Source organism: Corvus brachyrhynchos, unplaced genomic scaffold (assembly GCF_000691975.1).
Source record: "Corvus brachyrhynchos isolate BGI_N302 unplaced genomic scaffold, ASM69197v1 scaffold126, whole genome shotgun sequence".
NCBI lineage: Eukaryota > Metazoa > Chordata > Aves > Passeriformes > Corvidae > Corvus > Corvus brachyrhynchos.
Genome location: NW_008239283.1, coordinates 4,880,450 through 4,904,812, shown reverse-complemented (window position 1 = coordinate 4,904,812; position 24,363 = coordinate 4,880,450). Strand labels below are relative to the sequence as shown.

The 24,363-nt window shown below is 36.7% G+C and overlaps 1 protein-coding gene across 1 annotated transcript; it reads left to right on the top strand.

Annotated features, from left to right (window-relative positions):
• Positions 1-485: 485 nt before the first annotated feature.
• Positions 486-24,312, top strand: SLC35F5 (solute carrier family 35 member F5). The gene is made up of 17 exons (XM_017740222.1): positions 486-1,333; positions 2,957-3,027; positions 4,625-4,703; positions 7,506-7,647; positions 8,676-8,819; positions 10,698-10,760; positions 11,926-12,007; positions 13,576-13,766; positions 14,922-15,003; positions 15,323-15,410; positions 15,967-16,031; positions 16,365-16,469; positions 16,940-17,099; positions 18,524-18,614; positions 20,885-21,039; positions 21,461-21,549; positions 22,482-24,312. The coding sequence occupies exons 4-16, from the start codon at positions 7,513-7,515 to the stop codon at positions 21,540-21,542; spliced, it is 1,443 nt and encodes a 480-aa protein (XP_017595711.1). The 5' UTR covers positions 486-1,333; positions 2,957-3,027; positions 4,625-4,703; positions 7,506-7,512; the 3' UTR covers positions 21,543-21,549; positions 22,482-24,312.
• Positions 24,313-24,363: the final 51 nt, after the last annotated feature.

Here is a 24,363-nt window from a genome sequence, read left to right as displayed (position 1 = left end):
GGGGGTGCGAGTGCCCCGTGCCCCCCCGCCCCTCGTCCCCGTCCGCCCCTGACAGCGGTGTGGGGAACGCGCTCTCCGCTCCACGCCTCGGGGGAAGTCCCCTGACCTGGCTGGGGGTGTGTGGAGGGGTTCCTCTCTCCCCAGAGCGAGCCTGTACCAGCCAATAGTGCGGGCAGGCGACCAGGGAAGTGATTGTGCCCCTGTGCTCGGCGCTGGTGAGGCCACGCCTCGAGTGCCGTGTCCTGTTCTGTGCACTCACTACAGGAAAGGCACTGGGCCACTGGAGCGTGGCCGGAGAAGGGCAGCGGAGCTGCTGAACGGTGTGGGGCACGAGTCCTATAAGCAGTGTCTGAGGGAGCTGAGGGAGTTTAGCCTGAAGAAAAGGAGGCTCTAGGGGGACCTTATCGCTCTCCACAACTCCCTGACAGGAGCCAGGTGGGGGTCGAGCTCTCAGGCAACAGTGACAGGACAAGAGGAGGCAGTGTTAGCTGCGCCAGGGGAGGTTCAGGTTGGACATTTGGAAGAATTTCTTTGCTGAAGGGATGATTAAATATTGGAATGGGTTGCCCAGGGTGGTGGTGAAGTTACCATCCCTGGCGGTGTTTAAGGAAAGCCTGTGCCGTGGTCTGGTTGGCCGGGGTGGTGTTTGGTCATGGGTTATGTTCGATGATCTCAGAGCTCTTTTCCCACCTAATTGATTCAGTGATTCTGACCTGGCACCACTGTCCTGCCTCGCCGGGAGTCTGGGGGAGGGTCCATGTTTCCCCTGCTTGGGCTGCAGCTCCCTTTCCTCCTGCAGTTTCCATTTTTTTAGGTGCGAGTGCAGCACACTCATTTTTTACCCTCCAAGATCCCCAGGGCTTGAGCCATATATCTTTCTTCTTAGACATCCCCTTTTCCCTGAGTGCATTAAGGAGACTTACTCATTTCCTTCTCATTTCCTTTGTTCCTGCTACTTTTCCCCAAAGATATCTATCGTCAGGGAGGAGACCCCCATTCACTCTGAGTGCGGTGATTTTGCCGATTTCTACCTTGCCTGGAAGGCTCAGCTTTCAGCTGCCAGGGTGTCTCGCTGAAAGCTGCTGTGCTGGTTCTTATCAGGGATCTGTGTCTTTATATCCTGTGACAAAGCACGATATGTTTAGTCCTTGCACTAGACAAGATTAGATCTGCAGCATGTGAAATGGATGTCATTTGTAATCCTTAGCTGATGTTAAATGTGGAGCTACTGGTGGCTGACAGATTGCTCTGTACGTGGTGAAGCTTAGAGAGGCCTTGGCAGCTTGACATGGAGTTTTTTCTCCTAATGTTCCTGGACAAGAGTAACAAGGAGGTCAGTGTCTGTTCTGCTTGTCAACTTTCACTCTGCAGACCTGAAACTTGGGTGTTTCTAGCTCATTGCAGTCAGACTTCAAGTCCAGCAGGGTCACAGGCTTGGTGGGGGTGCTGTAGGAATTACTGAGAACTGTGCGCTTGCACAGGCTGGTGGCTGGTAAGGACTCTGAAGTATAAAAGAGATGAATACTCTGCGCTAGTTCTATATAGGAAAATTTGTTTGAAACGTTGCTTTATTAATTTTAAGTGCTGAATAGGAAACTTCAATTTCATTCATGAAAACATTCCAACATCCATGTTCTTTTTATTCCTTAGATACCCAGATCCAGCTGTGCCATGACAGTTTGATAGCATGACTGTTACATACCACCAGATTCCTAAAACATATCTTTATGTTAAGCTAAATTCTCCAAGTTTGGTAATAAAATTAACGTGTTTTCTGTGCAAACTTTGGTCTTGTGTAACTTCTTGTTTAGATGGGAACAGTGATCTCTACTTGCAAAACTCAGTACTGGCATGGAAAATTTGGTTGCTTTTTTGGATCTTTTGCTTCACTATGTTCTACAGATCCTACAGGAGACTTTCTTTGAGTAAAAATGACAGGGCTGTGGTGAATAAAATAATCTTGTTGCATAAGGCTCACGTTTCCATCTTTCCTGACCATTCTTGGCTTTGCTCTCGTCTCGTGGTACCCTTTGGAGGTTGAGTGGAGGTCAAAATTGTGTTAATCTTGCTTTAATGTATGCTTACAGATTTTGACATATAAATAGAAATCATTTTGCTTTCAACTTTTTTCTTCTGGTTAAAGTGAAAGCAGTGTCTCTAAAAGCTATCCAATATGAAACAAGAGTCACCTGATGACAGAACATGTTAAAAGGGGGAGGAGGTTGTATCCCAGAACTTGTATTGTTGGAGCAGCTGGTATAACTGGAAAAACTAAACCCATTTATTTTGCTTGCAAGCCTTATCTTGATATGTTGTCTTTCAAATTGCACATGAAATCGTATTGAGTAAATACAAGGAAGAATTTCCAGTTGACTTGCACCATGGTCTGTGACTGAGCTGCTGTTCTGTGTCTTCTGTCATTCTTGTTACGTACTTTTTTTCTATTCCTTGGTGGTGGAGGGGAGAGACAAGCTATGTGTTTTCCTCCTAGAACAGTCAGAACAGCAATACTTTTGTTTTGCAATGATTTGGCAATTCTTTGGCCTATAATGTTCTTTTCCCTAATTGTCAGTGCAGTGAAATTTTGTGAATTTCATGTGATTTTCTCTTTTTGGGTGGAACTTTTAATGTGGAAATAATCTGCACAAAGAAACATTTGATGCTGTCCAAATAGGAATGCACATGAAGTATCAATGTTGCAGTTATATCTCCTGCCCTCAGAAGCTGCCTGTTGCATGTTAAGAACAGCAGGGTTGGACAGGCTGCTGGGCCTGTTGGCTTTAGTGCAGTCAGCTGTGTGAGCATGCACTGTAGACCACAAAGAGGGAGACCACTTCTTATATCTTTTTATCATAAATTACAGTGGTGACTCTTCTTACATGATCTAGGGTACTGCAACATTTTAAAATCAAAGTACAGTGTCACGACAAGAAAATTTTTAATGTTTATTTTTCAGAAGATCTTCATGTAACTGGCTGGAAAATGGTTCTACAAGATGACAGCACCAACTCTAAGACTGTTGGAATGGTAAATAAATTTTAGAGACTTTAAAAGGTCTCTGTGCTATTTGCTGAAAATTATAATGATATTAAGAAATGCCTTTTAATGAATATTCCTTTAAATGTCAGATTTGAGTTGCTGTGTTTAAAGTTACACCATGTGGAAAGCATATTTCTTTCCTCATAATGGAAACAAAAGGCAAACATGCTGAAGTTTCTGCTCTCTTAATAGAGTAGAATAAGGTATTTACTTTTAAACCATCATTCCTATTTCAGCCTCTCTGTCTTCTGGTGACTTAAATTTATAATAATTTTGTGCACTTGAGAAATTAAATGTTTTGTAAGGGTCAAGCCCTACAATAATAATGCCAAGGTTGTGGCTTCAATCCCTGGGCCATTCACTTAGGAGTTGGACTTTAGCATCCTTGTAGGCCCCTTCCAACTCACAATGTTCTGTGACTTACTGCCTTGGTATTCAGGGTCTACACTGAGCATTGGCTTTGTAGAGTAGAAGTTAGGTAATCACATACTTGTGTCTTAGAAAATGTGTCTTCCAGTTTGTTTGTGTGTTTGTTTTAAGCAGTTATGGCCATTTGGTAAACTGTGGAAAAGGTTTGAACTTGCTGTGTGTAAATGTTGAGTTCAGTGGGGGCTGAACTGCAGGCTTGTAGGGCCTATCCTTATGGGCTGCCTCTTAACCTCATAGGTGAAAAGCATGAATTTAGCTATTGCCCCATGTTAACAGTTTACAAACTCTCAGCCGTGCTTGACAGGTGATTAAGAGCAAGATATTGGGTAAGTATTTAGTTCTGCCCTTGCTGCTACTTCTGTTTGGGACACTAATTTGAGACTCATTAGCATAGTGTGTGACTCCTGTTGATTCAGGATATCCCTAAAACAGAGTTTAGAAACATTTCACATGAATAATAGTAATAATAATAATAAAAATTCCAGCACTTCCAGGCAATAAAACTTATGGCTCTATTTTGTATAATGTTTCTTTTCCTATATAACACTTTTAAAGTGAATTTTATTGAATGTGTCTATATGATCTGAGTTTAAAAATTAAAAAAAAAAGTTTCAGGTAAGGTGGTGTTTTGTTTTAATACAGTAATAATGCTGTATCCATTTTAGGAGTGATACTGGGCTTCCCCAAGACATAACATGGAGGTGCCTTATCTTTCTAGATTATTTTAAGACCAACAAGCCAATATGTTCTTCCATTACCTTTCTAGTTCTAATGTTTAAATACTTTGCTTAGGAATGTACACTTAATAAATAGTGCCTTTCTGTGCATAGCTTAAAAAATCAGAACTTAACATCATCAGGTTCTTGTTCCTCATGTAGATCTCTTATAGACAATTTATAAGGAAGGGATCATGTTCTTTGTAATATCAAAAGTAGTAAAGGATCATGTTTTCTTGCATTTCAGGGCTGTCTTGTTGGCATTTTTTATGCAGACTGATTCTTAAGATTCTAGATCTGTATGTCCCCAACACTTAGGACTTGAGCTGCAGAAGACGCTTGTGGAACTTGAAATTTTAGACAGTATTTTGCACAGATAAATGCTTAATATACCTATGCATGTGTTTCACACTGCTTTTTTTTTGTTTGTTTTTTTTTAGGAGGCTGTCTTCACTTTGACATGAAGTGTGAAGTTTGTTAGTCACCACTTTTGTTTCTTTTTTACAGTTATTGTGGAAGGTAATATGAGAAAAGTAAATACTCTTTTGTGTTCATTTCTATAATGAACATAAAAGTAGGGAATTGTATTTCATTGCAAGTTCACGAGTACTGTTAGTAAGTGGGGATAATGTGTCTGTTTAAAACTTTCCAAAATAGTAGTTTCAATCTGTCTTTGCATTTTGTGTGATGTTTTACTGGGTTTTAATTCTGTCCTAAAACTTAGTATTCAGGTTTCAGTAGGCTTTTGGATTTCTGCAGAATGTTATAGGCATTTTAGTATTGCTGCTTTGCAACTTTTTTAGTCCGCTATTAGCTTGAAGGTGATGGTGCTGCACTTTGTAGTTACCCTTTCTTGTTAAGTTTTTTGCCTTGTTAGGGAAGGATTGAGCAAAGCACTATATTAGGCACACAGAATTGTTAAACAGATACTTGGTAGTCAGATGAGAAAGTAATAGCTGCTCTTATTGTAACATATAAAAAATTTCAACTTCAAGGCATAATTATGGGCTCTTTATTTAGAATTTTAACATCTACTTATCAAAGGTACAGAAGAAATGGTGTAAAATGTACATAGACTGTGAATAACTTTATGTGTAACCTCTTATCTAAGAAGTGGTGGATAGTCTGTCATCCTTTACTTTGCTCCCATTGAGGGATTTTAAAGCAAGGGATTTGTTCAGGCCTAATACAGACAAGCTGAGTACAAGATTAAGCAGCTGCAGAATGTGAATGTTGTCTGTGCACGATCTCTGTTCACAGAGTGTGCTTTGAAGCAGCTTGTGGTGAGAACAGCAGAGCTGTAGGTGTGAGGGAGCCTCTGATGTGGAGATGTCCAGTTGATTGGGCTGCTGCCTTTCCCTCCTGTCTCCCCAGCTACCTCTCCCCTCCTGCCTGCAGCACAGAACTGGTGGAAGGCTGCAGTGCTTTCATTTCTAGGATACTTTCCCACTGTCCATGTTTTGTGCTGTAGCCTGACAGGAATGAGATTTCTTCCTTCCAGTTTGTTTGGAGCTCTTCTATGCCCAGCTTCCATGTTAGCTGCATCTTCTGCAAACACAAGAGCAATTTTTAGGCTGTATATAATATAACTTCATGTAATGGCTTGTAGGCTATTAGTCATAATAAAATGAAGGCAGAGTTTGTAGAGTATAATACATAGTATCTGTTAAACCAATTAATAAAAACTGAAAAAACCTTTATAAGCTTTATGTTAATTTATTTGAGTTTAAGATAATATACTTATTTGTTCTCTCTTTGAGAACAAATGTTTTCTCCTTTATTCTGTATCAAGTAAAAACTGTAATTCCTTGCTGAGTCTTTCATAATTTTGCCCCTCCATACTTACAGATTTCTGCTTTCTTTTGTCAGTCCCACCATTTTATCAGAAAAGCAGAGTAATTATCCAGAACTGATGCCCACACATGGAATATATCAGCATAGATCTAGTGGTATAATTATACTTCAGGAACTCTGCCTGTTCATTTTTCTTTTGAAAGAAGCCCTTTAAGAAATGGAGGAAAAAGTGTCAAGATTTGAACATGGCAGAGACTGCATAGAAATATGAGTCAAAGCAGGAAACAGTGCTGTGATCTCCAAGCACTTGTGCATATCTGGGCATTTAAATCATTAATCGGAAGAACAGGCTACTCTGGGAAAAAGAAATGTACCTTCCTCACTCACTGAGAGCATTGTTGCACTGTCTCTTTCATTAATAATGAGAAGAAATGTAAATAATGAGAAGAAAGCAAGTATTTGTATGTTCACACGTGGAAAAAACAAAGTTCAATTTAAATTTGCCAAAACATATTAGCAAATCAGATGACCTCTATTTACTGTGAAAGTCAGAAGCTGGTCTGTAAAGGTGGCTTGGATTGCAGTTCTTTGAGCAGTTCTCTCAGAGGTAGTGTTTGAGTTTGTGGTATGCTATGCCATCTGTAGTTATTGAACTCTTGATAAATTGGTTCTTAAAATATAGACATAAATAAGCTAATGTCAATCATAGAAATAACACATACATGTCTTACTGACATTCATTAGAGAGTTTGTAAAGGATTCTGGTACAAGTAGAGCAGTGAATGAGTCATCAGTCTCTGTCACTTGAGTTTGAAGCTTTTTAGTAATATAATTGAAACTTTTCCTAAATTTAGGCCATCCAATGGGCAGCTGTAAAGCTGTGTCACAAATCTGAATTCCCTTGTAGTAACATTAGTGGATTTTTGATAGATTTTCCCTTGAATTGGTTCATGCCTGTATTTCATGAATTGCCAAATAACTGTATGATTGTTTTTTAATTCAACTGCATGTGTAGTCTGCTTTTTAAAGTTTACAATTATTCTTTTTTTTTTGCTTGAATCACCTCTTGTTATAAGGGTTTATGATTTACCCAAATGTTTTCCTATGTCTTCAGAAATGTTTGTTGAATGCCTCTAAGTTTAAACGCATTTCTGACATTTGTCACAACACATCAATCTAATTTATACTGTCAGGTATCTGAATTTACCAAAATATAGTGGTTTCAAATTTTGCAGAACTTGCAGCACAAATTCCAAAAAGGCATTGTGTTTTACCTACTTTTGCTTATTTCAGTGCTAAAGCAGTTGATAAATTGTTGCAAAGTCAAGATTTATTTTCTAATTGTCCCTAATATCTCTGAAAATTTCCTGCCAGATCTGTCAAAGATCTGCTTTTTAACAAGCAGGCCTATGTGCGTCCTTGCATGTTAAGTCCTGTTTATATATATGAAACAGTTGCCCCCACTGCTTATTTTTTTGTGTGTCACTGTAATCTTCTGTGTTTTATTTCTGTGTCTCTTTTGCCCAGGTTCCAAATGGTGTGGGTTTTTATCATGAACCGGATGAGCTCCCAGAGCAGTTCGTCCACTCAGCGCAGGCGAATGGCTCTAGGAATTGTCATTCTCCTCCTGGTTGACGTGATCTGGGTGGCCTCTTCAGAACTCACTTCTGTAAGTGTTGTTCGACATCTTAAAGGGAAAATAAAAGAGAAGGATGCAACAGAAACATGGTTATCAAGCACTCAGTGTTTCACCAGCCTGAATCCACTTAAAGTTACAGATAAGCTCAACTCAGTGCCTGTTTCTTTTGAGACTGAAGGTGTTACTGATGACTTTAAAGAGCATAAGCTCATAACTATGTACTGTAGTCAGGGAGTTCATTTTGTTTATTGCCATATTGATTAAAATAATGCCCTTATGGTTCCCAAAAAATAGTAAATGAGCTGTAACATGGAAGACTGAGTGATGTGGTGCATTATAGTTCAAAACATCCTGAAGTCCAGGATGAAAGGACTTAGGTCATGGAGTTTAAGCCCTGTAATTGCATTTAGTTCATATATTCACCATATTGAAACTGTTGTGGTGTTTATTTCATACTGAGTTTTAGAACTTAAAACAGAGCTTTAGCAATGGAAATTGAATTTTTAGCAAATTCTTAAATTCAGTTTTCTGAACTGTCATCAAGGCATGTTCTATATCAGTTTTGAAACTAAGCACATACAAGTGTTTGTGCTTATCATGTGATATTAATAAAACATTTTTTGCAATAAGCTGGTGGAGTCACTTCTGAGACCTAAATGTTATTTAGCCAAAGTAATCTTCTCTAATTTATGATTAAAGTTATTGCTTATAAAAGTGGTCTTTAATTTAGAATATATTTGTATGTAAATGTATTTTCATTGCTACATTACAGTAGCATATAAATATGTTGCTTGGTGAGATGCCAGTAATAAGTAGCTTTCCTCCTGTGGCATTGTATCTTGCAAAAAGGCTTCTTTTTGTTGGCACCAGAGATAGTTTGGGAGAGAGTTCCCTAGAACAGGTAGGGCCAGTTGGTTCCTTTGGTCATCCATGTCAGTACTCACAGCTCTGTTATTTTGGGAACCAGACTGGACTATATACTTAACACCTGTTCATTCATTTTGTGAATTCTTACCTATTTGGTAATTTTGGATACTGCAATTATTTTCTTTCCACAGTATGTTTTTACAAGGTACAACAAACCCTTTTTCAGTACATTTGCAAAAACATCCATGTTTGTTCTATACCTCTTGGGATTTATTGTTTGGAAACCATGGAGGCAGCAGTGCACTCGTGGGTTTCGTGGAAGGCATGCAGCTTTTGTAAGTATTATAACTCTATAGATGCTGTGATATTTGTTTAAGTTTTTACAGAATAAAACCCCTTAAAACAGACCCTAGAGAAGAGCAGAGTTTATGTATTTGAGGTATAAACTGAGTCATGGCACAGGAAGACATAGCAGCTGTAACAGTTGTCATGTGAAAGGATGAGGCAAGAGAAAGCAGCATGAGATGTGTCAGGAGTTGTAAGAAATGCTCTGCTGGGCCAGACCATTGGCCCAAGCAGCCTGGTATTGTATCCTGGGCAGTTACAGGGGATGGTTCCTCTTAACAAGAGCTTGTGAACCCCACCGCTGTTGGCTCTTGGTTCCCTTTACCTCCCCCAACATCTGTAACCAATGGAGTCAGAACTTGGACTTTGTAATTGATTTTTAGCACTGACTTTTTTAGTCTCTGGCACAACTGTTTCCTAACTGTTTTGAGGGGTTTAAAGTTACACTTAGTAAGGGTGGTAGAATTATGTTTTTGTTACTGTTAATACTGTTTTTTATAGCTTTTGTGCATGAGTGACCTTCTGATGCCCATTCCAGAGTTAGGCATAGTTTGTGCTAGAACGTAAAATTATTGTTATATGGCAGAAATACTGGGTTTTTTTCCAAGAGATGCTGGGAAGAGCAGTTGTTCTGTGCCAGTGTTTCAAAATGCTGAACAGCAGCACTCAGGAAGCAGTAAGGCATTTGGCCTGATACTAATCTCACATTAAAAGAACAGAAAATGTGATCCAAGAACATGCTGTTAATCAACATGTCTTTATAGAAAATAGCTTGTGTGAAAGGACCTGATTTCAGATTTTCTGGATATGTTAGACTTCACTGATAGTGACAGTTGTAGGCATAACATATTTAAAGTGTTACATGACTTTTATACAAATTACTTTTATTAAAAAAAGACAAAACACAACAACTAAAAAAATTTCTTTCTTTTAAATTCTTGAGTTAAACACATAGAGCATTTAGAGTTAGCTGATATCTTGATATAATATTTGTTGAATGAGCTTTTAATACCAAGTGTCTGTGCCTAATATAGCACGTTAGACTTGACGTTCAGAATCATCACAAGATAATTTGGCAATAAACAGAACTTAGTTTCTTTGCTGACAGTAATGAAATATGAACTGGAATGCAATGAGTAAGAATGCCCAGTCTGTCACATGTTGTATGTGGTACTCATGACACTGCTACTGGAATGCCATTATTTTTCCTTTTCAAAAGAACAGTGCAGACAGGACTGTAATGTGCAGTTAGAAGTTTCCTTCCCCTCAAGGGATGTAGTTTAATATTCAACTCTATAATTATTGCAAGCACCTTTAAAATGTCTTGTGTTTATTAATCTGGAAAACATGTCCATTTATATGGTTTTATTTTAATGATTGCTTGGATAAACACACCTTATTTTTAAGTTCTCTTCCACATTAGAGGCTTTAATAGATTTGCTACCATCATGGTAGAACAGCAAGCTGCAGCTCAGGAAATAGGGGTTTGGTAAGGTGCAGAAAGGAAGAGGGAGAGGAATTTTGCCTCAATAAAATGAAGAAAGAAGCAGCTTGTTAACAGTTGCACGATAATTTAGTGGAGAATGTGTCCCTAAGACTGAATTTTGCAGGTTTTCTGTATCTAAGAGTCTCATTCTGCATTCATACCTGGGTAGTTGAATTCAGTGGGGTTCTTCAAGAGGTACAAGAAAGTACTGAAATTATTTACTGAACTTGTAAGCCCTCTTGGTATTGGGGAGAAGGGCTGAGGGGAGAGAGGGAATTGTGACAGAATTATGGAAAAAGTAATAAAAATCTTACTCTTCAAAAATTTCAGTTACTAATAACTTTGCCTTGGTAGTTTATTACATTAAAATTTCTGTAATTAGTTTGCAGATGCTGAAGGTTATTTTGCTGCTTGTACAACAGACACCACTGTAAACAGTTCTCTGGTAAGTGCCCTAATTTATGAAGGTCAATGTTTTTGTCATTTACAATAACATGGCACAATCATCCTGACTTACTGTTTATAAAATATGGCAGTCTTAAATGTATTAGTTTTTGGCAAAGGGGATTGCTAACTTATATGCTTATATGTTACTAATAAGTACTGCACATAATAGTATTGCTAATTATAAGAAATATGGATTCTCAGCTCAATAAAGCACTTACTTGAATGTTTCTGTAGTCATTTGTCAAAGAAATACTGTCTTGCACGAAGGAAACCTTTACATATTCAATTCAATACCATCTCTAATAGAGCGGGGGGAACAACTGAGTATTGGCAAATTACTGTATGGATATTTTATACAGAATTACTTGAAGAGACTTTTTTTCAGATGCATTCTTCATTTAATTTTTAGGGGATTTTCAATTTTATCTCTCTGTGCTCAAGAATAAAATCTTGTTAGCCTGCTCAATTCATTAAGTTGATGTGACTCTAGAAGCCTGGGCAATTTTGTGTTAATTTAAACGTCCACCAAAATTCTAGTCCTAAACAAGCCTAATGTAAATCCAACTACCAGATCTTTTTCATTACTTCACTCTTACAGTTAATTAATTTAATCTAAACAAGCACCTTAAAAGTTGTCTTGTTAGCAGAAGTTTTAATTGCTTGAAATACTTCTAAGTGCTTTATGTATTGTACATGTTTCCCAAAGTTTTTTGATGTTTAGATCTAGGGAAGAAAATGAGGGCTTTTAGGCTCATGGGGAGAAAATGAGTGCATTAATTTTTGTATACATGTTCTATATTTCATGTTTCTAGTTTATAATTTGGACAGAAGCTATAGTTTTATTGAAATATCTGTGATATTGATCACTTACTTTGTAATTTTAAATCAGTAGGTGTGAATTTTCTGGCCATAAGTTTTGTATTCATGAGGATACATGCAAAAGAGCACAGTTCTCTTTTAGTACTGTGTTTTCCCAATATGTCTAATATGCTCTATACTTTATACATGGGTTTTGACAAGTCTATATGCAGAACCACTTTAAGTTTGATTCTCTTACTATTCACCAATCTTTATTTAGTTTTCTAATTCGCTAAATAAGTTCTACTGCTTGTAATTTAAATACCCTGCTTAACTGTATTTTTACTTATACTGATTCATTGCAGAGTGAACCTTTATATGTTCCTGTAAAGTTTCATGATTTGCCAACTGAAAAAAATGGCAGTAATAGTAGTGATGCAGAGAAAAGTGAGTAAAGACTTTCGGAATGCTGTAATGTTAGTTCTTTGGTGAAGGAGTTACTTTTCTCTTTGTTTAGTGTAACTGCTGTCATGTTGCAGGTCTTGCTTCCCCTTCCCCCCCACCCCCTTTCAGAGTGAACCTTTATATGTTCCTGTAAAGTTTCATGATTTGCCAACTGAAAAAAATGGCAGTAATAGTAGTGATGCAGAGAAAAGTGAGTAAAGACTTTCGGAATGCTGTAATGTTAGTTCTTTGGTGAAGGAGTTACTTTTCTCTTTGTTTAGTGTAACTGCTGTCATGTTGCAGGTCTTGCTTCCCCTTCCCCCCCCCCCCCCTCTTTTTTTTCCCTTTTTTTTTTTTTTTTTTTTTTTCTTTTTTCGCCTTTCTAAAAATCTCTTCTTGCATGAATTGCAGTCTCATGTATTTACTTTCAGGTAGAGAAAACATAGGCCTGTCGTTCAGTTTACCTTTCTTGGTCACTACAGATGCAGCCTATGTTTATCTCAAGGGACCAACTGGGTTCAGTACTTGTGGTTCTTTCCTTCTGGGCTTGTAAGACCAGCAGCAGTGAGTCAGCCTCTGGAAAAACAAGCTCTTGTCCTTTTTAGAGCAGGAGCAAAGCAGTCAAAGTAAGAATTTTAACAGTCTATGTGCGTTCTGGTTTTATTTAAGCCTCACTATCTTGTGATAGTACCTGAACAGGCCTAACTGTCCTAGACAATTGTAGAAAGGTTGGCTTCAAAACATCCAGTTAGCCAGTCCTCAGCAAAAGAGTCCCAGCTTATCAAAGCGAAAGTCTCTTAATTTCTACATGGCACACGTTAAGAACCAGTTTGGTAGACTTTGCTTCCTGTGGCAACATGCACCAATCATTTCAGAATTGTTCCAGCTGCAGCTTTCCCGTTACCTTTTTTTAGGAAATTAGGTATTGTTTCATATTGATCTAGGCTAATATTTACCTGTAGTGTGTAGTGTAATGTTTTCTTTACAGAGGGAGCTAATGATACTAAAATAACTATAAATAAAACATGATCCTAGTTTGCAAGATTAGCTAGAGGGTGGCTTTCAAAAGGGCAAGTGACTTTATGGTCTCTGCTAAGCTTTGAGGTCTGTTGGACTTTAATCTTCTGAATGAAACATTGTCCTTGCAGTTAGGTACAGTTGTGTGCAGGTTTTGGCTGTTTGGCTGTTAGACATTTAAAGAAAATGTTTGTCAATATGGAATAATTCCTGTCTAAAAATATGTTGTTACCTTTTGTTGATATTTTTGACAGGGAGCAGGGGTGATGCTTTTCAGTGAGGTTTTTGTGGATGGATAACTTACTGATTGAAAACAGTAATTAATTGTGCTTTGTCTTATTATTGGCCTCCTGAATAGCAAAATATTAGTTTAATACATCATGATGGCATGTCTTCTACTTGGATAAAAACCTGTTATTTATGCAGTATTGTAATTAATGGTGTGTTGCAACGTCATAGTTTTATTTGCATATTGTGTTGGCTCAAAAAGTTTAATGATAATACGAATCTTTTTTGTTTTTTTCTTTTTTTTTTCTTCTTTTCCTCCTTTCAAGCACCCAAAAAGCCTCGTGTGAGGTTCAGTAACATCATGGAGATCAGGCAGCTCCCATCAAGCCACGCTTTGGAAGCAAAGCTGTCCCGCATGTCATATCCAACAGTGAAGGAGCAGGAATCAATCTTAAAAACTGTAGGAAAACTCACTGCAAGCCAAGTAGCAAAAATCAGCTTTTTCTTTTGCTTTGTGGTATGTGCTCCATTCTTTCAGAAAACTTCAGTTTAGATGCATTTAAAACTTGTATAATAATAATGAAAAAGTATTGAGATGACTTGTATTCTTTGATTCTTATTTTATAAATGTACTATAAGAAGTAAAACTTTCCTTGTGCTGGACATGCATGTGCAAGATTTAATTATGAATCCATTGGTAGATGCTGTTGCTGCATCATGCCTCAGTTGTGAGGGGAGAGAGAAAGATAACAGTGGCAGGATTTTTGAGACAGAAAAATATAGAGGGCATATCAGTGATACCTTTTCCAGAGGCAGCTTCACTAGTACTGCCAAGTGTGTTCTCTGTAATGTGGCTCACCACAGCTTTTCCTCAGGAAGTAGAGCACTTTAAACATTATTGTTATTGTTATTATTATCATCAATAATAATAATAATACCACTGATGCATGTGCCAGAAAATAGAGTTGTAATTTTTCCTAGGGTAGTGTCCTCATGTCCAAAACAAATCTTGTTTATTCTGTTCAAGGACACTACTGGCATGTACATGTATTATTTCTTGGACTTTAGTCTTATGTGGAAATATTCATAGAGAGTGGTTACTTCCCTTAGAATATATCTGAGATCTTATTAATGAGATCTCAATCAAGAAGTGAGAAAATGCTTGCCATTTTATTCCTTTATGGAGGAATTAGGAAATATTTTTTAGGCATTGAATGTAAGAGATGCTTGTTTTGAACAGTGGAGATGAATGCTGGTTTTAAGTACTCTGAAAGACCTCATTAGGCTGACTATGTCACATGCATTACTGAAATTTCTTTGCAGCCCTTGTGCAGTTATCTTGAAGCACTCCAAAACAAGTTAAAAGTACCTTTAGTTACTACAGACTAGCTATTATAATGTCATTTTAATTCTTTTTAAGTTCTGAAGTATGTTATTTCGTTATTAAAGATGTATGTGGTTGGTTTGAGCCAGTTCTAAGTTTGCTGCTTTCTTTTAATGTTCCTGCCACTTTAATAGAAGTCTCTTGAAGCTAAAAATCTAGTTCTGATTTTATTATTTTGGTTAAATAATTTTTTCGCTTATTCTCAAAGTAGGATTTTATTGCACTGAGAAACTTAAGCTCTGTTGTTGGTACCCAAATATTAACAAAGATATTTTTCTTTTTCCCCAGTGGTTCTTGGCAAATTTCTCGTACCAGGAAGCTCTGTCAGATACCCAAGTTGCCATCGTTAATATCTTGTCATCAACCTCTGGTAAGTTTTATTTACACCACCAGGTGTGCATTATAAGGCTGTTTATAACATAAAAATCTCTTGTTACAATGGATTTGTGTAACATTTTTACCTGGGGATTTGACCTAAAAGCATTGAATATGTGTGTTTAGAAAATTCATTTTGTATTTGCAGTGGCTTTTTATGGTACCTTCACTGCTTTTTGTGTGTGTACTTCTCCAGTTACATCTGTATATTAAAGAAATATATTTGGAGCGTAATAGCTTTGAAGCTGTGTAATTTTCTGGGCAAACTACTGGCAAAACTTGATTGTATAAACTCTTCTGAATTTCTTTTGCAGGGCTTTTTACATTGATCTTAGCTGCAGTCTTTCCCAGTAACAGTGGAGATCGGTTTACCCTGTCCAAATTATTAGCTGTTATTTTAAGGTAAGATAATAGGAGGGAACATTTGGTCAAAAACTCCCTGGTACAGTGAGGGGACAACTGTACCTACTATACCTGTGGTATCAGGTATAAAAGGTGTCACCCTTTTAAAAATCCTTGTTTCACAGATGAATTGAGCAAGTGAATTAAGTTAAATGCTTTGTATCATGAACCATTGCCAAATATCATTCTCTTGCAGGAAATTAGAGTGATTTTGGTTGGAAATAGATGAACTTATTTTATTGTTGTTTAGTTGTGGTTTGTTTATTTTTGTGTAAATGGTGAAAAAAGAAGAGGTTTGATGTTGAGTGTTTTCAGCCTCTTTCATTAAATGCCTGGTGCATTGTTCTGGGAAGTTAAAAGTGGGATTGGTTGTTTCTGACTTGGGATCATGCCTTAGCAGTTGAGAACTCCTTTTGACTTTCCAGAAGTGGGTTTTGATTAACTAAAAATGCCTAAAGATAGAACTGTATATTTGTTTTTCTCTTTCTTTTATCTGTTTTTTGTAAAGAAATTCCTGAGTTCGAGTAACATTTTGCATTTCTTCTTTTTTTGCTAGCATTGGTGGTGTGGTACTTGTTAACCTTTCTGGATCTGAAAAATCTGCTGGAAAAGATACAATAGGTATTTGCTTATGGGCTTTAATCCTGAAATATGCAGTGATGAGTACCATCTTCTGACAGTACTAAGTAGTCATATAGCAAGCTCTATATCTCTTGCTCATGTAACATTTCACAATCTGGCTTTTTAGTTTCAACTTCTAAAACTTGCCATTTATGATAATTTTCCACCCTGTGCATATGTTGGGAAAGTATTTACGTTGTAGAGCTTTCTCCATTTTTCCATGTTTTTCATTTAGTAATGGATTCTGTAATCAACAGAGATTTAGGAGAGTTGATCCTTCTGTGTGTAACATGCTTGGCATATCTCAAGGGATTATTTTTTCCATTTTTCCAGGTTCCATTTGGTCTCTTGTAGGAGCAATGCTGTATGCTGTCTACATAGTCATGATAAAAAGGAAAGTAGATAGAGAAGATAAACTTGACATACCAATGTTCTTTGGTAAGACCAAAAGTAACTCCTTTGAAAGTTTTAATTCAATGTGTGATTAAGTGATCAGGCACTGAACTGTGTCTGAGTGGTAAAGGCGCTTAGAAAAGCCAAGGAAGTAGAGAAAGCCTCTTACTCCCATGGTTACGAGTCCTTCAGAGCCTGGTTTAGTGAATTATTTCTTGTTTAGTGCCTTAACAATGAGAGGTAACTTCCTGTGGGAAAGCAGACAGCCCCACTGACTTAGTGAGATTTCTGATTTTTATTTTCTTTTCAGTTTCAAAGCTGTAAATATCTGATGCAAATTTAGTTTGTGAATTTCAGGTTAAATTTCTTACATTTGTTTCCTTTCAAAGATTTAAAATACTGCTTCATGGCTGCTTTGCTATATGCATATTGTCAAAATAGCAGATTTTAGCTGAGATTTTGGTTATGTTGAAGAATATTTATTGTGATTTACTTAATACTGTTTTTATATTCAGGGTTTGTAGGACTGTTTAATCTGTTGCTGCTTTGGCCGGGGTTCTTCCTGCTTCACTATACTGGATTTGAAGCATTTGAGTTTCCCAATAAACTGATATGGATGTGCATTGTCATAAATGGCCTTATTGGAACAGTTTTGTCAGAGTTCCTCTGGCTGTGGTATGTACACCATACATTGAATATGTTTCACATGAATTATCTTACCTGTGTTCTCAGATCTTGAGATGTAAAATTGTCTATGTTAGGGTTCTTGCCCTTTTCTTTTTCTTTTTTTTTTTTTCTGTCCACATGTGCAGTTTTAGCATCGTGTCGTAATGTCCTGTTAAGACAACAGCTGACTTTAAAAAGTAGCTGATGTGATCTTGTAGTAATTAAAATACTGTGTGCTGGGCTTATTCCAGAATTAACATTTGGGACAAAAAGACTTTGTGCTACAGAGTTGCAGTAGCAAAAGGAGAGCATGAATTTTGTTGTAACAGTTCTGTGACAATACTGCAATGAAAGATCAAGGTGGAGTAGATGGATTTCCACAAAAACCTCTTGGTTTTGTTTGGTGCTGTGGATTTTGGTTGTTTTTTCAAGTTGAAAGTTATGTATGAAATTTAATAATGAGATTTTTTGTTTATTGTCAAACTTTTACACCAGTCCTGGGTATACATGCATTGCGGCATATGTTGCTTTGCAATTGAACTTTTGTGTTGATAGAATATTTTTGTGATGTTAATGCCATCCTGTATCAGTATCAGTGTCAGGTTAAGTGTAGTTTTAACATAGGCAAAATAACAAGCAAACCAACCCCCCAAACCTCAAACATTGTCTCTTGTCCCAAAATCAAGTACTAGCGTAGGGTTAAGTACATGGATGTGCAGAGACTTTTTTACAGGATATTTGTTTAATTAACTCAGAATGATATTCCAGTCAATTTAAGAGCTAGTTTTACTTGCAGTTCCTTTTCTATAGTTTTGCACTGGGACTGATTCAGAGTTTGTGCTGATACCATCCAGTGTGCCACTAGTGTAGTCTTCTTTACTTTTTTTGGTAGTAAATAATGTCATTTAACCTACTTGTTTACTCCACCCAACCACATATTACTGACTAAATAATGGATGGATAGACGTGACTCTTCATTTTTTTTTAACATGCTGATAAATTTTTATTGGATTCTGTACCATTTGGTCATTTGCAGTTCTCTGTGGACAGGTTGGTTGTAATTCAGAAGCACTCTCTTATGCTATAGAGAATCATGGTACGGAAGCAAAATGCAGGTTTTTCTAGATGAAGTTACTACATGTGAAATAGGGAAATTTCCATCATCTCAAAAGATTGGGATGGGAATTAAGCCTCAGCCCAGAAGACATCAGTTGCCTAGTTAAGAATTTTATGCACTTTTGTAGATTTATAATGGAGTGTGATGGTTTGAGTTAGTTTTTGGTTATTTAACAGTAGCTAACAGTTCATCAAATGTCTTCCTCATTTGATGTATTACTTAGGTTGTCTTTTAACTTCTAAGTAAAACCTCATTATTATAATTATTATTTATTGTCATTAAATTGTATAACTGTTATTATTTTATTGTCTTTTAGGGGCTGCTTTCTTACCTCATCACTGATAGGCACACTTGCCCTAAGCCTTACAATACCTCTGTCCATAATAGCTGACATGTGCATGCAGAAGGTAAGGTACTACTAAATTTTGATCATTGTTTACAGAATTTCTTCTAATTAAATTCTTTTAGGCTTGTACTTGTTTATTTGGTGCAAGAAATCAGTCAAGTCTTGCGCTTGGAATGTTTCCAGACAAAAAGAAGCTTTGCTGTTCAATGTTTTCACAAGCAAAGTGTAAATTGTGATGAGTACCTTGAGACTTCTGAAATTTTGTGCATGTAAAAATGGGGTAAAAAAACCCCAAACACAGCTTGTATTTTGCTTTTACTTCATGTCAGTGTGGATTTTGGAAAATAAGTCAGAAAAATAAAAGGATAAAGAAAGGCAAAGTCAAAAAGAGTCAGACCCTGAATAAATACTTTCGTAATGAACATGTGACATACAGTATGTTTTGTGTTAGTACTACCTGCATATTACAGCAGGGAAACAGAACAAATACTGCAGTGGTTCCAACAATAGTAAAACATTTGTTGGTAAGGTAATTGTATTTGTGTGGCTCTTAAAGCATCTGCAATGCACACTTGAGAGATAAATTGTAATGGGGTGGTAAATAACCCATGATAGCTATAAAGGATTCAAGGAATAAAATATCTGTAGACTCCTCCCCCAAAATTCACTTTCATGAGCTCGAATAGATTTATGAGTGAGTTAATGCTGGTAGAAAAAATAAGAATTTCGTATGTAGGTTTGTGTGTTAGTACTCATTTTAGATATACACAGGTGTGGGTGCATGTGCAAATACATTGGTAGAGATGTGTATATACATATAGTTACATATATCAATATATGAAAATTTTAGGTTGTCTTCTGAAGTGATTCATCTAAACTTTCTTCTGGGATACATTGAAAAATGGAGTATGTTTTTCTAATTCCCAGTAAACAGCTTAATCTTTAGGCTGTTTATTCTGAATAAACAGAGTCCAGATCTTGTAGAATTAATTTTTATTCATGTACTAATGCAATATGGAGGCATTTCAAATAGCAGAAACATCTCCAAAGCTCTCTTGGATGACTTTCAGCTGCTGTTGGTAACAAAAGGGCAAATTACCTTTGTAACTCCTGGTGTTGGAAGTAAATCCTTTCTGTCTTTTATTTTGGAAAATAAATTACTAGTATTAGAAAAACAAGTGAGGGACCCTGATTAAAGGCAAACTGCTGTAGACTTTGAGGGTTTTTGCACAAGTGTGTTTGTACAAGTCTGTCTCTGCCATACAGACATCAGAATATCCTAAGCCAAGCCCTGTGCTCACGGAAGTCTCAGGTGTCCACATCTCACATGACCTGATAGAAATTTAAGCTTCCAGCTTCAGGCTGCTCTGTTAATGCCTCCGGCCAGCCTTGTTTTTAGTTAAACCTGCACAAGAGTTCCACTGGCATGGCTAATAATCATGGAATCATAGAGCTTGAAGGGACCCATCAGGATCACCCAGTCCAACTCCTGGTCCTGCATAGGACACCCCAAGGATCACACCATGTAATGTAAAGATTAAAATATCAATACATGCAGCCTACATATGACTGTTAAATGGCATGGTAGTTATACAGTATTCATAATCACTAGCTTTCTGAGTATTTACTTTTCTGTAATTTTCTAACATAAATCTGAATCTTAGGAGATTACAACCAGGTTTCTAACAACTAATTAAATATTCCTTTTGGCAACTTACATGTTCTGAATTTAATTTGAAAATAGGCTTAAATAGGCTCACAGGGTTTAACAATTGCAGTTTATGAGATCTTTGAGGAGGGTCATCAGTGCCAGGTACCAAAGCTGAATCTGTTTTCTCCAAAATCTTCAGTTTTGGATCTTTTCTCCATTCAGGGGGCCATGCCCATAGCTCATAGCTGTGTTGTCCTGAAAGGCAGGTCCCAGGCTCTTCCTGTCCTTGTGCCCTTGGTTTGGAGTTACAGAACCATGGAATGGTTTGGGTTGTAAGGGACTTTAAAGATCATGTCTTTCCAACCCGTGGAATGTGTAGGAGGCTTTCTCCTTGGCACCAGAGACAGAGCTAAAAACCTAAAACTGAGACTGTTTGGAAATGGCAGTCTTATTCAGCTCCCAGTGCAAACAGAATGTTCCATTGTAAAGAATGGATCAGTGGGAACAGGTTATGCAGTTCTTCAAAGAAGTAATAGCAATAGAATTGGTACCAAATAACTCACACTGTTTAAAATAACTCAAACTGCATCTCAAACTTACAATAATAATCATTCCAAATATACAGCATGTCAATTCTTTTTTAAGCTATTGAGTGAATGATGTTTGTGTTTCAATTCCAGGTGCAGTTTTCCTGGTTATTTTTTGCAGGAGCAGTACCTGTATTTTTTTCATTTTTCATTGCAACTCTCTTGTGTCACTATAACAACTGGGATCCAGTGATGGTGGGAATCAGAAGAATTTTTGCCTTTATTTGTAGAAAACATCGAATTCAGAGGTAGGACAATGACAAGCTATAATCCTGTCTCTTCTTTAGCTTTTCCACAATATTCATACTCTGTTTATTTTCACCTGATTTTATATTCAGGTGTATTAATTTCTTAATAGTTGTAGTTGCCAATCCGTTTATTAACCTATGTAATGCTCAGAAAATGGAAAGATGTGAAGTCTGTTTACCTTTTAAAAGAAGTTTCCTAGTGGTTGTCACAGCTTTTTCCCTTAATGCATCTGTGATAATTTCTGTACCCAGCACATGCAGTGAGAATTGTGCAAACTTGAGTACACTTAATAGACTTAAGGAGTCTTTGCATGTTTTTGATGGCTAAAGTTCAAACAGCTGCATACTTGGTACTTCTGTTGGATTCATAACAACCAATTTAATATTACTGTATGACTTAAATAACTGTGTTTCTTTCAAGAATGCCAGAAGAAAGCGAGCAGTGTGAAAGCCTCATCCCTATGCACAGTGTTTCACAGGATGGAGACAGCTGCTGTTCATAGACAAAAGGTAAACCTTTAATAAACCTCAAACAATGCACAGAAAGGTGAGGATTGGTTTTCATGGTGGCATTTGTGTTATGCAAGGACAAGTTTTTCAAGAGCATGCCATCGGTCTTGTTCTGTATCTATGGACAGAGTTTTAAAGTGTGTCTTCAAAGTTATTGCTACTACTTGTTGCCAAGCATTATTCTCACAGTTCTTGGTCAATGGTTTTGAAATGGAGTTTTTTACTAAAGAGTATTACAAAGTTCATCCAAAACTGGATGTGAGTCAATAAGCCAGAAGAGGTATTCAGCTTCTTGGCATGGATGATGTGCTTGGAAAACATCTGAGGTAATTACTTCAGTCTTTAATGCTGTTGGGGTCTCAGTCTGGGCTACTGCAGCTCATGAAAAACACCAACCATTTAAGGACATTTAGAGAACATCACCAGACTTTATCATTACGGGTCCCAAAAGTGGAAAGGAGCCCTTGTGTTTGTGGTTGACAAGAATTAGGTTGTTAAATTCTATTAAATATTAGGCTAAATATTTCTCATGATAAGCATAGGGAAAGTAGACTAGAATAGCTAAAGAGTTTGCAAAATATCCCTCCTTAAGAGGAGGTTAAACAAATCTCTAAAAGGAACATTACATGGTTTGTCAGTACTGGCTTGGAGCATTAAAACAAACAAAGTTTAGGACTCTCTTAGCCCTGTGCTTCAGAGCTTTGGTTTTCAATAATGTATGCAGAATTACTTGAAAGGCATGTTTTTATTTTCCAATGTTGCTTAAATCTAATAATGAAATTAAAAATATTCTAACCAGAGCAGTAATTGTGATGTCTTAAGACATGGAGTTATTTCCTTTGTTAGTAAGATGGAAACAAATACTTATGGTAATTCCTCTTTTGTAATCCTGAATTTTGTACCCCTGATAATTTTTTTTTTCTTCTTCTTAGTTTAAAAATGGAATGATGCCCAGCGAAGAGACAATCTTCAGGAAAAGTCCCTAAGGAATCATGTTTCAGTGCCTATTCTGAATTTGTAGTAAAAATAAGACGTTTCAGTTCTTTTGAAACTCTAAACTTTTTCTTGCTTTCATCTGATTTTATAAATGAACAGATTTACTACATGCCTGTCACCATAGGGAGTCTTAGTCCATCTGAGCAACCAACCTGCCTTATAACACTTGAGCTGGTGACATTACTTAAGAAAATCAAGAAAGCAAATGCTGTTAAGTGATTTCTTTCTTTTTTTAAGTCACAATTTTGTTAAATGCTGGACAATATTATTTTTAAAAGATACTTTTAAGTGAGTTATGTAAATAAGTTTGCAGGTCATCGAGTCTTACAGGCTTTCAGATGAAAAGCTAAATAGATATGTTACCTGTAGTAGGTACAAATTAAATTTTTTATGTTGTATAAATGATTTGCGTATTAATAGATGAAAATAGAAAAATAATTTATTAAGTGCATTCTTATAATTACTGAGGAAGGATCTTTGTATGGTCCTGGAACACTACGTATATAATGTCTTAGGCCATTTTGAGTAGCCTTGTAATGGCAATGGGTGCTGATGTTTAAAAATCAAAAAAATTTCCCAACAATCAGGAATCCTTAACATTTCAGTGAATGATAAAATATTTCTAATTACAATACATTTGGGTATACATTCTTACACATGTTTTAAAACAGATTGGTTCTTTAACCCATTCTCAATCCCAGTTATCTTTCAGACATGAACATTTTCAGGTGTAGCTGCCACGTTGTGAAAGAGATAAATTGGTTATGAAAGTTTTCAGTCAATGGGTTGGCACTACAATAATCTGCTAAGCAATCTGAAAAGGAAAGGTGTTTGCATTGATTTTTCTTTCCCCCCAGCTGTATTAATAAATTTGTTCTAAAACTGGTAATTATCTTCCTTCCACTGCAGTGTTTCTATCCTTTTGAATCTGGAGAAGCTATTATAATTATATTCAGGAATATTTGAAATTAGTCAATGCCATTTTTCAGCTCCTGGCCTATAAGACACTTAGATCAAAGTTAATTTTGGCTTTTGATGGATTTTATTTTTTTGTAATGAATGTAAGGTGGATTTTTAGCCAGGAGTATTTTCTTCCACATAACAAGGTTATTAATAATGTAGGGTATTTCTACTGTCCCTCCACACAAATACAGAAGGATGACATAGCAGAAATGCCTGTTCATATTTTGGCACTCCGTAATGATCCTTCCGTAAGAAATTTTGGTCTTTTGGTGGTAAAACCATTATTTAAAGGGAATGCAGGAAAGCAACATGCTTAACTCTACATTTATAGAAGAATTTGAGCCAGTAGCTGGAATTTAACATAAGAACTGTGTGTAGAGAAGGAAGACAAAATGAACCTGGGGCTATTCTGTTCAAATATTTATCAAACCTTTCCTTCCTGTTTTTAATACTGGATTGCACTACAAACTTTGGTGATCTGAGGCATCTCTTCAAGATGAGATAGTAAATCCTTCTTGGACGCTAAAATAGGAATTAAAAAAAAACCCCAAACCAACCACAACGAAATCACAAACCCAAAAGAGACAAGAAAGTCGATTAAATTTCACAGTTAAATTTTCAAACCCCACAAGTCAAGGGGTTGAAAATGCAGTATGTTGAACTAAATTTTACTTTAGTAGAATTTTCAGGCATTTTTTGATCAGTGGAGTTTCCTTAGGTTTTGGATTTGTCCTTCAAAATGATGACAAATTTAGGGGATGTTTGCATCAACTTTTTTTCAAGAAGTATTGTACTGCCTACTCAAAATAAAAAGATAATGTCTCTCTTCAGTTAATGAAAAGTTTCAGCGATCCT

Excerpts from the sequence above, each read along its gene's own strand:
- SLC35F5 (XM_017740222.1), top strand. The coding sequence starts at position 7,513 with ATGGTGTGGGTTTTTATCATGAACCGGATGAGCTCCCAGAGCAGTTCG. Across the intron at positions 15,411-15,966 it reads TTATTAGCTGTTATTTTAAG|CATTGGTGGTGTGGTACTTG; the intron begins GTAAGATAATAG and ends TTTTTTTGCTAG. Across the intron at positions 18,615-20,884 it reads CTGACATGTGCATGCAGAAG|GTGCAGTTTTCCTGGTTATT; the intron begins GTAAGGTACTAC and ends TTTCAATTCCAG.